This window comes from Neolamprologus brichardi, chromosome 3, assembly GCF_056152115.1.
Source record: "Neolamprologus brichardi isolate AB-2024 chromosome 3, ASM5615211v1, whole genome shotgun sequence".
NCBI lineage: Eukaryota > Metazoa > Chordata > Actinopteri > Cichliformes > Cichlidae > Neolamprologus > Neolamprologus brichardi.
In genome coordinates, this window is record NC_142106.1 from 42070034 (window position 1) to 42084649 (window position 14616).

General features: G+C 38.9%; 1 protein-coding gene across 1 annotated transcript in view; it reads right to left on the bottom strand.

Moving 5' to 3' along the window:
* Nucleotides 1–14616, bottom strand: part of m1ap (meiosis 1 associated protein) — a 57732-nt gene that overhangs the window by 35676 nt on the left and 7440 nt on the right. Inside the window, exon 4 of the mRNA XM_087837671.1 lies at nucleotides 14284–14458. Within this exon, the coding sequence (XP_087693797.1) occupies nucleotides 14284–14458 (175 nt within the window). The remainder of the gene's footprint in view (nucleotides 1–14283; nucleotides 14459–14616) is intronic.

The window sequence follows — 14616 nt, forward strand, 5'->3', positions numbered from 1 at the left end:
ATACCCTCTGGTCTTGGTATTGTCTCTGTCTTGGTTTAGGCGGTCTTGACTACAAATCTAATACATATATATATATATATATATATATATATATATATATATATATATATATATATATATATATATATATATATAATCAGCAAGGAAAACAGTGAAATTCACCCTGTTGTTCACTAATATTTAAAGCTTTCAGCATCTGTTAAGTTAAATTAATTACACAATTAGTTGAATCAGTCTCCAGCATATCAAGCTTCAATTTATTGTCTTCTTTTTGGTCTGCTTTGCAGACGAGGGAAGGAAACACTACCCAGCAAAGACATGTGGCACAAGGGGGCAGCAGTGACAGAGTGTGCTTGTTGTATGAGGCATGGGGAACAATCTCCAGCATCTAAATTTCTTTTAATCACATATTTAAAAACAGGCTTTAATCACCTCACCAATGCCGAACTAAAAACACTTAAAAAACAAAAGCATAATTAATCACTGTGCATGCATAATGGCAGCCCCTCATCAGGGTGCTGTCACACAATCAGAGGCTGACAGACGCTTATGTATGTGGCTATAATTGCAATATTAAGAAATGCATGTCTATGTAATAATAAGTCCGTGTTCACTCTCTGAATGTAGTGTCTTGCTGAGCACAGTTAGCAAAACGCTCTCTCCGGTGAGAATCTTAAAAAGTAAAAAGGCTCTGCTGGGATTCCCTGAGGAACAGCAGACTATCAACAGCAGGAGATGAGCTGTTCAGAATCATTATGTGAGACTATAAAATACCAAATGATGACATTTTCAGTGGGGAAAAGGTGTCACATTACATTACGGGAGTTTTAAAGTGTATTTAGTTTAACAAGCCAATAGTTGCAAGCTATTGCATAGAGATACTTCAGATAGGAGAAGAAACTCAGTAGAAGTACAAACTGTTTGTCAGGTGCGTATTTTTTTTTCCAAAGAAAACTATACAATTGGAAATGTCTATTTTTGAGTCAAGCCATTCATGTGCCAGCTAACTCCGTGATTCACTGAGAGGTGCAATTTATTTATTTATTTTTTTTTTATCTGGGCTACATTCTTTTACTCAGTGTCTTTATGCTTCAGAAGACAGACTCAGCACAGCTCTGAAATGCTGTAAAGAAGTCATACTGTGTCTCACAGCAAATCACCATTACATAACAGACCCGTAACACTGTTACAGTTTCGTAAAGCCAAAAATCAGCAGAACAGCAGCAAACTCCTTTTCCTATAAAGCTAAGACTGCTCCAGTCAGTTGATTTGTGTTATTCAGCTTAGTTTTTAGTTTCAGATATACATATATTTTATGTAATGACGCATACAGACTTTAGTTTAGACATAACTAAAAGTGTACCAGAATCAAAGATATGCTAAATTATGTCAACAGCTGCTCCAATCAAGATTTTATGTACCCCGTAGAAAAACAGCAAGAAAAACACAGACTGAGATGTTAGTAAGATACAGCACAACACATCAAGTTTTGAAGCCTGTTATTTGTTCTAGTCCCACTGCATTTGCATTTAGGTTATTTGCACAGGGCCACACAAAACCGCACCTGGCACTAAATGCAGCAGAAGAGAGAGACGGAGGGAACATTTGGCTAATATTATATTCAGGTTTGGTGTAAAGCTGACTGACAAAACAAATCAGATTTTTTACTTTACTTTTTATTAATCTGTGTACAGAATCACCCTGATGTAGTTGCCAATGATTTTGCTGAGTTAAGTTAGAGTCATTCATGAAGCTGTGCTTTGAAGACCCTCTTAGTGCTGGATTCCCTAGATCGCACAGGTGTAATAGGCTATTACCTTCACTACTGCTATGAAGTAAATATATTCTTTAAATCTGAAGCTGGAGGCTTATAGTGTCTCATTAAGTCTTTCAGGGACTAAGTTAAATCCAACAGAGTCTCGAGGTAGTTGAGAAATGGAAAATTGAATCTTTCCAGTCTAGATTGACTGTTGGTGACCTGGCAGCCTATCCCAGATATTCTGTTATACACATACACAAACATATAGAAGAGGTAAGGTAGAGAAGTTGTACTGAAATTTTCTAGTCAAAAAACAACTATATTGTTAAGGACAGAGCAGGATCTCATACTATTTACAATTTAAAGTGTTTCATGACTACTAAAAAAGTTCAACAAAGACTGTTCTTTTTAAGGAAAATGAAATCTTTTAATGTCTCATCTGAGATGTTGTCTTTGTTTTATAGAGGTTTTATCGAATCTGTGATGTCTTTTTGTATCGCTGCCTGGTTTGGTAACCTGACGGTGAAGAATAAGAATCGGTTGGGACTTCTGGTAAAAACTGCTAGCAAAATTTCAGGGCCCTGGCAAGATGGACTTTTGGCCATTTACAATAGAAATGTGCTTAGAAAGGCTCATTCTATTATTAATTGTTTGAACGATCCACTTCACAGTGAGTTTGAGTTGTTGCCTTCCGGCCGCCGTTTTAGAGTACCTGTGAGGAAGACGAAAAGACTCCAGGTCTCTTTTATCCCCACTGCATCTTGTCTCCTCAATGGCAAATAACTGTCCTAGGACTTTCTATCAGTATTATTGTCATTATTATTTTATAGTATTGTTCTGTTTATTTATATCCTGCTGCTAAACTAATTTCCCCTTGTGGGACAATAAAGAAATTGAAATTGAAATCATGATACTTCATCTTGGCACTCTCGATTGGTGTTCCTGTAATTTAACTCTTGCATTGCGTCTACGACACAGAAGCCACACAAACTTCCCTTCAGTATCTTACAGTATTTATAGAAACAAGCCTGCAGCAAAGCAGTTATTTTGATCTAATATGTATGTATTGACTTAATCTCAGTGGTCAAATAAAGAATGCATGTATATATTTCCACTGAAATCTGACAGCAACACTTACATTTTTCTCTTTATTCTCCAATAAATTTAAATGCAGGAATCTTAAAGTGCCATTTCTCTCTCTTATAATATGTCTGTTTATAGCCGGTGCTTTTATGCCTGTTGTCTAAGCACTGCATGATAACATGCACGCTATGCAAGCAGTAACAGTAACAGATGACAACACATAGGCACTTTACAACTAGTGCTAATAGTCTTTGGGTAACCAACTAAATGCGGGAGATTAAATCCTCTATGCAATCATACTGTTTGTGATTAAACAGGCCCAGAAACAGAAAGAGAGAGAGAGACAGAAAGATGGAGCTCAGATGACAAAGGTCCAGGTGTTCATAAGAGACAGATGGTAATAATCTGTCAGTCTAGCTGCTCCAGATGGTGTTTTTGAGTGACTATGGGTATCTTTCACAGAGGTGGCCTCCAGTGGCAACAGTGACTTTGCAAAAAACACTAAAGCATTTTACTTTTCTCATGAATCCCGATCACGATCAAGACTCGTGTATAGAAGTTGCACTGCGCTGAAAACAACACTTAATATTAAAGTGTGAATAGAAACTGTTGAATGGGCTGTATGTAACAGACTGAACATGCACCTGCACGTTCTTTTCCTGAGGAACTAAGAAACAGCAACAGATGGACGAAGTCTGAGAGCTGCAGAAGAGTTCATATTTCTCCAGTCTGAAGGGAGGAAAGTGTTACCCTGTTAAAGCTGGCAGAAACATGATTTGGCATGCTGAATTCATCTTGGATCCAGTCCATCATATTATCTACTCCTAACTTTTAGCAAACACATCCCAATTGTCTTTGCTTTTGTCTGCCACAGACCCTTACGATAATCAGTATTTTTAAACTACTGGGGACATTTGTATTTCATTATAAAACTACTAATTGCAGCTGTTTAGTAATGGATTACCCTGCTTTGCTCATCTACGACCAGCTTAATGGCAAAACAAAACAACAACAACAAAAATCCCAGACTGGTGTGGAAAAGCAGACAGACTCAAAAATTAACTTCATTTCCTGAACACAGGGATTTTTTTTTTTTATCTCATACTCTCTTTTTTTGGTGACAATCTCTTTATATAATTGAGCCCCATATGGTGTGAACCAGTCACATATACATCTACTATCTATCTATAGTTTAAATAGGCGTGCTAACAATAGTTTTGAGGTAAAGAAAGCTTTGCATATATGATGTATAGATGCATTTCCTTAGCATTTCCAGGCTATGGAAAATAACAGACACAGAGAAACACATACAATTTACAGGTCAAGTTATCCTGTGTGATATCTGTTACATTAAATAATTACATGAAATAATTATTAGGTAAGCATAAGGTGAGGGTTCCACCTCTACCTTGGTTGGAGTTTCTTTTTTCCAGAGGAATCTTTGACTGGTCTCTCCTGCTTCTCACACAAAGGATGTAGTATAAACTGCAAAAGGCTTTTTGGATTATAGTCAGTCAGCCTCCAGTGACCCCAATGTATTGACTTCAATCAGGTAAAAAGCAAGAGGCTATCTGCCTACCTACTGATACCATTATCAACACCTGTCAGTCAAAATGTGGTCTTTTTTTCCTGTTTCCTTCTTCGTCTTCTTTTTTCTGAAATCAGGCCTTTATCACCCTTTGTACTGTACTTCTATATATACCATCGCCTCCTCCCCTCTTATTGGTGGAACTATTGCAAAGCAAAAATCTAATTATGTGTTGCTGTATGGAAATGTGTTTATTATTTTTGGTGGGATTGCTGCAAAGAAAACATTCTCACTAATTGTTGTGTTCGGTAAAAATCTGTAAAATTTTTCTCGTACCAAATCAGCATCCTTGGTATTAAGATGGACTGCCATTAGGGATGGGCGATATAGCCTCTAAATTCAATTTAATCAAAAGACTAATAACAGTGAAAACTACATTTCTAACAATACAGAAAACTGTTTTTTTCAGTGCTTGCAGCTTGCATTTATAGCCATAAGTAAATGAAGGCTATTTTCCAACCTTCTTTACGAATTACTTGTCAGGAGCTGCACAGTACTGTCACATGCTTTGTGGCCTGGATGACTCAGCGATGTGTTTTTGCCTTAAGTGGTGCAAAGTTTGTTGTTATCAAAGTATTGTGCTTTTACAAGGTTTTTAAGTAGCCTCCTTTTTAGGTACTAAACGTCATTGGAGACAAGCGCAGGCTCTTCTCGTTCCTGCACACATTCGGGAACATAGATGGTGTTGCTATAGCAATGGTATTACGATGTAACAATTATATAGTACGTTAAAAAATTATTCTGGTATTATCGTGGATGACATGATGATTTTTTTACTAAACAAAAATGTGTTTTCTCTTAAACAACGTTGTTCACAAAGCCAACATCCTGAGCCTTTTGCTCTGCAGGCACTTGAGTGAGAGGAGTGCCATCTAACATCTTTATGTAGACCCATTATAATTTGATCAAGGCTTTTTAGCTTTTACCTTGCATCTGTGACATGTTTTTAAAGCTAGGAACACAAACAGAAACACCCCACAGGTCTATAGAGCAACTTTCTCAGGACAGTTTTTGTAGATACAATGTGCTCCTCTAACTTTACAATCAGTATCTTGCGGGTAGTGCTGGAGCAATTTACCAAGATTTTGCTGTCAGTTACACAGAATGCAATCAACATGGTAACTTTAGCTGCCAATTCATTTAATCTTTACATCTAATTGGTTGATTTGAATCTTCTCTCTTGTAATTGGTTGTTACTTGTTGTGTGTTCACATGAGCTTTGCTAAAAAGCAGTTTAGATAAAATAGTATGGTTTTTTTACTATTTTCATCTCACCGTATATTCACGCCTGGTAAGCGATTTGAGTTATGAGCTAAATGCAGTGATCTGATTGGATTCGGATCTAAAAAAATCATTCAAATCCGGCTTGGTTCGCAAAACTAAATGCTGCTAATTCGTGCAATAAAAATACATGGTCAGTTCGAACTACTACATTAAGAAAGGTGAGTGCGAAAAATCCTTTAAACACACAAAATATTCACAGGGATTTGTTGTGGTAGGTGTGTGAAGGCCTTACACTTGAAACTGAAATGGATTTACATACATTTTCTCCTTTGCAAAGCTATTCATACATCTGTCTGTTAGTGCCTCTAATAATTCATAATGTGAAAATTACAATTTCAGCTCAGCCAAACTGGAGGATATCTGCTCTGCTGCCAAAGAGGCATTTAGATCAACTGGCATCTGGACACCCAACCAAAATACATGCTTGAGTCTTGGTAGAGGGAGTCCTGTACAATACTGTACTAGCAAACATGTTTTTTAAAACATGTCACATACTATATTATTTTGGCAGACTTCAGCCTCCTCCTCAGACTTTCCCTCTACTGAAACCTCTTTGAATGGTCAGTTGTAACCCATATTCTACAAGATACCACCATTCTACTTCTCTCTCTGTGTAGTTGCAGTGGTGTATGATACTGCAAAAAATACAATTTGGTTATCACAGATACTCCTACTTGTAAGTTATAAAAGCAGTGTATGCAGGGGAGAGCAGTGGGCCATGATTTATGAAGTCTGCATCATCAATATACTTCATGTGGATATATTTTAATGACAAGTAGATGCCTGAATTTTGTTTTCTACTGCGAGTGTGTTTTGCTGTATTAATGTGTTTGCATGAAAAGCACTTTAGATCAACTTCTAATGTGCTACATAAATAAAAATAACTTGACAGTCACCATAAAAGTGTATTATATTCAGACATATTTATACTTCAAGTTTGAAGTATTTTTCTTTTTGATTCAATTTCATTAAAATCATTCATGCAGTATGTTTCATATGGGTTGAATATATTATTTTAATTTCTGACTGCACTTTTTTTTTTTAATAGGTAGTCAGTCTGGTAAAGTAACAGTTATGATGACCAATAACACTGTGGTAACTAACCTTAACTAATGTTGAAGAGTCATGATTGAAACATTACTTTTGCCACTAAATGAGCTACCTGGATATTCTGTGTATCTCTGACAGGACTCTGTCAGTGACCTCTGACCTCTGTGTGGAGGTTTAGGTGTGTCTAAAGCATTTCCCTCTTCCTTTGTTTCTTTTGTGGCCTGTTTTGGGGAAAATAAAAATGTATTTAATAAATCAGTAGTGTTGACAAAGTATGAAATTTCTTTCATACTGTCACGGACCCGGCTCTGGGGACTCGGGGTCTGTGAGCAGTGGGGACTGTTGTTGTTATTATTATTATTATTATTATAATTATTATTATTATTATTATCGTTATTATCATTTGGTGTGTCGTCTGCACTGCCTCTGATCTCTGTCCACATCTGTATGTGGGCAGGTGTGTGTGTTGCTGTTTTCTGTGGCCAAGTTACAGGCACCTTCAGGCCTGAGGGGCGTGGCCTGGCTTGAGGACTGGCCACACCCGAAGTCCTTGCCACACACCTGCTCCTCATCTGGGCTCATCGGGGGAGCTATTTAGAAGAGCGATGGAGCTTCCACTGACGCTGGATTATTGCGTTTGACTTCACGGCAGTCTTCTAGCATTGTCGGAAAGTGTGAGTGTATGCCTGCTGGGATATAGTGTGTTAACGGCTGCCTCTATTGTTTTCCCTCAGGAGGAATGTGGAACGAGAGAGAGCAGTGAGCACGGGGAGTGCAGAGACACTGGAGCAGAGAGCACTACACTGGGACTTTTTGGGAAGAAGACACGACACGGGAGTCTGGGACACTAGGGGATTTATTGTTGCTTACTTCACCACGTTGTAAATAAACACTGTTTGCACTGAAGAGTCCGGCGTTTGGGTCCTATTTCCCTGCTGACACAGACACATACATATATTGCTGTTTGCACTGTTTTCATTAACAGCTGTAAAGTCTCTCCACACAATGCTCCTCTTTCTCACTCTGCAGCCCACATGTGTTTTGTCAGTGCAGCTGAGCGACCGGACATCAGCAAAACACGTCGGAGCCGGAAGGAGGGGGCGGAGCATAAAGTGCCAGCATGAGAGGAGCAGTGTTTGCACAGACAAAGCTACTTTTTCATGAAACGCAAACAATGTATTGAAACATTGAAACAAACTAAACCATCAAGCTGTTAGTGCACGTTAGTACTGATTCGACACCAATACCAATGTTGGCATCGATATTACTGACATTTGGATCAATCTGTCCATGACTAGCATGCAGCTTGATCAAAAATCCAACTATAAGAATCAATTGCAGGAAGAGTATGTAGCCAGGCATGTGTCCAGGTCTTTTATAGATAGAAACTTCAATAGAAAAAAATGACAATCTTTCATATTTCAAAGGCAGACAGTAGAGGAAAAAAGCGTAATGCATATAAATGAGACAGTGTCGCAGGCTAGCAGAGTAGTGCTAATGCACTAGTAACTAGAAAACAGAGATAAGACACAAACAGCAGTGTGCTTTCAACCCAGTATGACAGCAAAACATGTAATAGACACACCGGTCCACCGTGTTCTTTTCACGCTTTGCTTTTCTAAAACGTGAAAAGGACACGCGTGCAGAAGTTGCAGTAAGCTGCAGTAACAGTAAAGGAAAAAATATTTTTATTTCAAGCCAAAATTAAAATAACCACAGGAAAGCTTTAAACAGACATTAAGAACACATTTATGTGTAAATACATATTAGTCATCTAGCTTAATCATTTCTGGTGATTAAGGATCCTGGAATGTACTTCAGACCTTCGTGGCTTTAAATATATCGTCTCCCCCTGCTGGTACTGCGACTTCTGCACGTATATTACACGCTGTCTCAGTCGGGGGTTTCCTTCTCTTACAAGAAATTTCACAACCTGACAGCATCGCAGCTCAAATTCAGTGAACAACAACCCATTCTTTCACAGATGCTTGTAAAGGCTAGGTACTCGATTTACACCTGTGGAAATTGGATTGAATGGACACTGTCAAGCTACACTATATTGTCAATGCACCATTTCGCTCAAGTACAGCTTCAGTGAGTACAATTGTAGTTTTAAATTGTTGAATGGAGGTTAAATTGATGAGTGATATAAATTAGGATACTTTCATCAAATTCTGACGTCAGTATTATAATGAAGTATAACAAAAAGGCCATTTTAGACTGTTTATGAGTGAATGAAGTGATTAAAAAAAGCAGCCTTTCAAAAGGGAAACAACCATCTGACTTTGGTTTCATTATCCTGTGTATGTACTTTGAAAATGCAGCTGGAAATATGGTTTGCAGAAAATGTCAACTCAAATGTCAAGTTTACAATTACAATCATATTTAATAAAAATTAGATTGATACTACCAATGATAAACACCTTTTCGTGTTTCAATCTAAAACACACACTTCACTAGATTTTAATGTAATGCATAACATTTATAATAAATTGACATCTGACATCACAAAATAGTGCATCAGATTGATGTGCTATTTTGCAGAGACAAATGACAAAGGATGAGATGTGTTTGAATACAGCTAAACAATGCCATATAATTTTTCGCTCATCAATCAGCACAGAAATAATTAGTTTTCACGCCTGACTATCTCTGACTATCCCTTAGGAGCAGCTGCATTCAGAGTGGGACAGCTTGTTGACTCTGTTTCAGTCAACAATGTTGCTGTTTAGTTGTGAAGAGGAAACCAAAACCACTGGTGCCATAATCATCCCTGTCTCTGTCTCACTCCGTGACCCATTTCTGTATTGTCTCCCTGATGCTCAGTTGTAAAATTACAGAACAGACCTAACATTTAAGGACACATTGGTGGAGTTTCAACAAAAAACCGGATGCTTGTCAAGGCGTTGGCTTACAGACACTCACATATCCATACTTTCATTTTTGTGAGGACCGTTAACTCGCCCTCTCCTAACCTTGACTGTAAAACCAAATTAAAAAGTGCTCGTAAGAGAGATTCAAACAAAATCTGGAACACTTAAAAATCGTGTTTGAAATTGAGTGTCAAGGTGAGAAATCTTAACAACTCCATTAAGAGCTGATTTTACAGCTGTAAGGTCAGATATAATAATAACAAATACTGCTTCTCAGGCACACACACAAATGCACACAGACAGAAAATGACAGTATAAATCTGCCGCATGCCCTTTCAGACATGATATAAGACAACAAGTTAGAATGACAAGCAAAACAGAGACAGAGGGAAAAAATAGTTATGGTTTTTGTTTTACTTTGTACAAAAGAAAAATGGATATCCCACCCACTTCCTGCACTATGCCTCACTCTGTGGAATAAATAACTGACACACACACACACAAACAGAGCTAAACCAAATTGTCTGGTGTTGAATGATGCGCCCAGATTCAAGAGTATATACACCGCTTCCAAAAATGTTTGTGAAGCGGGGCCGGTGACTAGCCGCACACTGCTTTTTGTAACTGAAAGTGGAGAAATGACAAAAGAAATCGACTAATAACTGAAAAGGTACAGCAGCAGTATCTCTCTGTGTGTCACGTCTGAGCAGCTCTGCATTTACTACTGCGGGTTAGACCCCATCAAAGGCGTCAGAGCAGCAATCAACCTGTCACACTTCCACTAGGGTGTTCAACGGAGTGACTAAACACAATTTGGACCTCTTAGAGCATCCAGTGAATGTGAGTTGAATTCATGCTGGCTAGACACTCAGACTTCTTATGTCTTGATTAAAGCCTGCTTTGGTTTTTCAGCCAGATGAACTCTGAGGTCAGTGTAGCTCTTGGATGAAGCACTGACCCCATTCCCTTTTCTGTGCTGGCTGACTCTTATCCAAAACATTTGAGGTTTTCCTGTTAGTAAGAGACTAAAATGTAACACATTCATGACAAAGTTTATCACACAAATAGAGCATGTGATGTATTATAATCTCTCTCTTGCTTTATTTAGATAAATTAGTGTACTGTATGTTCTGTTACAATAGATGTTCATATTAAATTTGGCTGGAGTCTCAAATAATGAGGTCAGGCTCAAAAATCTCTGGTCTTCTCCTACTGGATCGATATGATGTCATTTACAGCACATATCCCTAATATGGTCGCGTCAGGCACGTAAGCTCCACCTGCTGTTCTAATCTTCTTGTTTATGACGAGCAGCCAATCAAAAGAATTCTGGTCTAAAAGGCAGCTGAAGGGTGTTAAAACAACTTATTTAAGACAGAGGATGAAGTAAGAGGATGCACCAAGGCACAGTATAAGATATATAAAGATTATTTCTAAATGAATCATGGAAATCTACTCTAGTCGAGTCTAAGAATAAAGATATGGAACTGTTGAATGAGCTGGGAATTACAAGCCCCTTTCAAGTTCTTTAATTAAAACAAATAAAATAAATCAAACATTGCTCTTTAAGCGTGATTGCACAACAATCGACAAGCACAGAAGAGTGGAACCAATAACTCTGTGTGCAGACATTAGGGTTTCAACAATCCTGCCCACTCTACTATGGAAAGAATGAATGCTAACAGCTTTTTGTGGGACATCAAAGGTCTAGGAGGACCACTGGTACTGATATATCTCTGATGATGGAAGCCGTAGTATCATCAAGTTAGAGTGACTGTCATGTTTCAAACACTCTGTGCTATAAACACTTGAACAACACTGCGGAGGAACACAGTGATGTATTCCCAGTGGCATCCTCATCAAAGTCAATCATCAGACTGCAGTAACTACAAAACCACATCTCCAAGGCTCTTTCCAAACATCTCTATGTTGAATGGCATTGCTGTTTGATTAGATACAGGAGAGAGATCGGAATGAGTGCCCCCGCATATTGATCTACAAATACAATAACACAAAAACACAAAAAAATGTGTACTTGAGGCACTGATTCAGGGACACTTATCTTGTGTTTCCTCAATATTTTATTCTAAATACTTTTAATTCTAAAAAACTCACATGTAACACACTATCCTCTCTTTCACCTGACTGCCTGTGCAAGGACTAAGTACCTCTGTTTTTTAAAGGCCGCTTCTCGCTAACGTTGACTCCATGGGGAGCAAAGGCCTCACGAGGACTAATGGAACAAAGCAACAATGTTTTTCCTTAGATATTATATAAAAGCTGTAGCAGGGGATCAGGTATAAGAGCAGTTTTGCAGGCAGCATTGCATAACTGATACAACTGTCTCGGATGAGTTAAAGGGTATGTATAACACTGTACACGTTTACAAAAAGTTACATTTCGCATGCCAGTATAACATGTATAAGTCAAAATCTTGTTTTTGGTAAACAAGATTTTTTTCTATATCCAACTTCCATCAATATCATGGGATATATCCTAGTTTTGAATATCAAGTACAAATTTATTTCTAAAGTAAGAATAAAATAGGAAGTACAGAATTTTGTTTCAGCCCTGAATACCATGAGGAACTCTGAAAATGTTAAAAATATGAAGGTTGAATTTCTCTCTATCCTGTAGCTTGAGGATCCTGTGCAGTATCTCAGCTGTTCCTAGGACTACGCTCTTCTGAACAGAGATTTCTGGGAGTCCTAGTGTTCCGCTTCCCACTGGGACCACTGTTACCTTCACCCTCCACATCTTCTCCAGCTCTTCTCCGAGCCCTTGGTACTACACGAGCTTCTTGTGTTCCTTCTTCATAATGTTGCTGTCATTCAGTATGGCTACATCTATCACTATGGCCGTCTTCTTCTGTTTGCCTAACACCGCTATGTCCGGTTGGTTAGCCGTCCCCATTTAGTCCGTCTGTATCTTGAAGTCCCACAGGATCTTAGCTCAATTATTCTCAACCATTCTCTCCCATTTTGACCTCGGGAGATGTTTCTGTATACTATGCTGAACACTTGGTTATGACGATCCATGTATGCCTTGCCTGCTAGCATCTTGCACCCTGTTGTTATGTGCTGGATTGTCTCAGGGGCATCTTTACACAGCTTGCACCTGGGGTCTTGCCAGGTGTGATAGACCCCAGCTTCTATGGATCTTGTGCTCAGAGCTTGTTCCTGTGCTGCCATGATTAGTGCCTCTGTACTGTCTTTCAGTCCAGCTTTGTCCAGCCACTGGTAGGATTTCTGGATGTCAGCCACTTCCTCTATCTGTCGGTGGTACATACCGTGCACGGGCCTGTCCTTCCATGATGGTTTGCACTAAGTTTTTTATCTTGTGGTATTACAGGTAATTTAAGGCTATAAAACTGATTATGATTCAGACAGATGATTGTCAACATGATGTTTTCTATGCTATCCATTCTTAACATCTTGCAACATGCTTTCTGTTGCAAATTACAGTTGAAAGTCAAAAATTACACCTTCCTTCTCCAATTTTTACACTCTGCAAATCCACCCAGAGGGCCAGACTCTACTCTTTGATGGGTTAGTTCAGACCTGCAGGCTGTATGTTCAACAAAGTTAACAGAACACTACTCCAGCAAGAAAATAACAATGGCGAACTGCATCTGCTTATTTATGATTTAAGAGCTCTCTTTGGCAGCCAGGAGCTGTGGTTATCCCCTTTTAACGTTAAAAGCCGCTCAAAATCCGAATGGCTCATTCAGAGACACATATTCTGATCTATGGAGAAAGCAAAGAAACTTTCTCATGACTTCTGAGCCTCTAGACACAGTGGGGACACTTAATTATGTTCAAGAACAATGAGAGTGGATTTTGCATAATACAGTTTGTCTCCTCTGAAACATCATTAGTATAATGTTTCCAGCATCTCTCTCACACACACACACACACTTCTGAGAAAAAAACAACCCAATCTTAAAGTCTGCTAAGTCATTTTCTCCACAGATACAAATAACTATTTATGATCAAGGAATAAACAGACGATGCACAAACAGTTTTATATGAAACGCCTCAGTCCTCATTATTTGCTCCCACTTGGATGTTTCTTTCTCACTTTCAGTTCTTCTCCCTTTTCACCCCTTCATTCCTACCCAGCCCTCACTGCACCCTCTACTTACTCAAACCAAACCACATCACTTGAACCTTCGTGTAATTAAAAACATGACATGTGATTATGAAATCAGGCTCTCTAAGAGAGGACTGGCAAATGTTTGGATTGTAGCCAATGTATACAAACCGTGACATATGTGATGAGTGTGGCGCGCAGATATGCTGAAAACAGTAAAAAAATAGTAAAAGTAGGGTGTTATAAATGGGTCAGTGCTACACAGCTCCGCAGAGCATGATTAAGAAAGCACGGGGGGGGGGGGGGGGAGATATGTGGAAAGTGCGGAGGAGTCAAGTCTGCTTTGGAAATAGATAACAGACTTCATGAGGACTGAGTGTTTGTTAATGCTTTTTGCTTGTTGTTTTAAACTGAGTTACATGCACTCCTGGTTAGCCTGCAGTAACAGCTGACAGCCTGTCTCCTCTTTAATGACCCTACAGTCTCAATTTGTGTGGGTCTGAGTGTGTGTGCATGGTCCAGTCTTGTGTTTTGTGTGTATTTGTATTTCCTACCTTCAGTCTCTGAGAGTGCGGCGGCCTCAGGTGAGAGAGCGTCTTGGCCCCAGTCTCCTGTACTGTAGATCTGCACTACCAGGAGTCGCTTCAGTGAAACCAGGTCAGCATCTTTGAGCCCCATCTCCAGCTGATGAACAATGCTACGGCCTGGCTGGCTGGTCACCAGAGTAACCTGGGGAAGCAGCATAAATATTAAGACAAATAAGAAAGCTCCCAGGAGCACAGACATAGACATTTAATTAGGTTTCCAATGTCAAGGGGCAAGCTGACCTCAATGTGACACAGTGCAAAAAAGTCATCAGGCTCAAAAAGAACTGAGAGGTGCCCTCT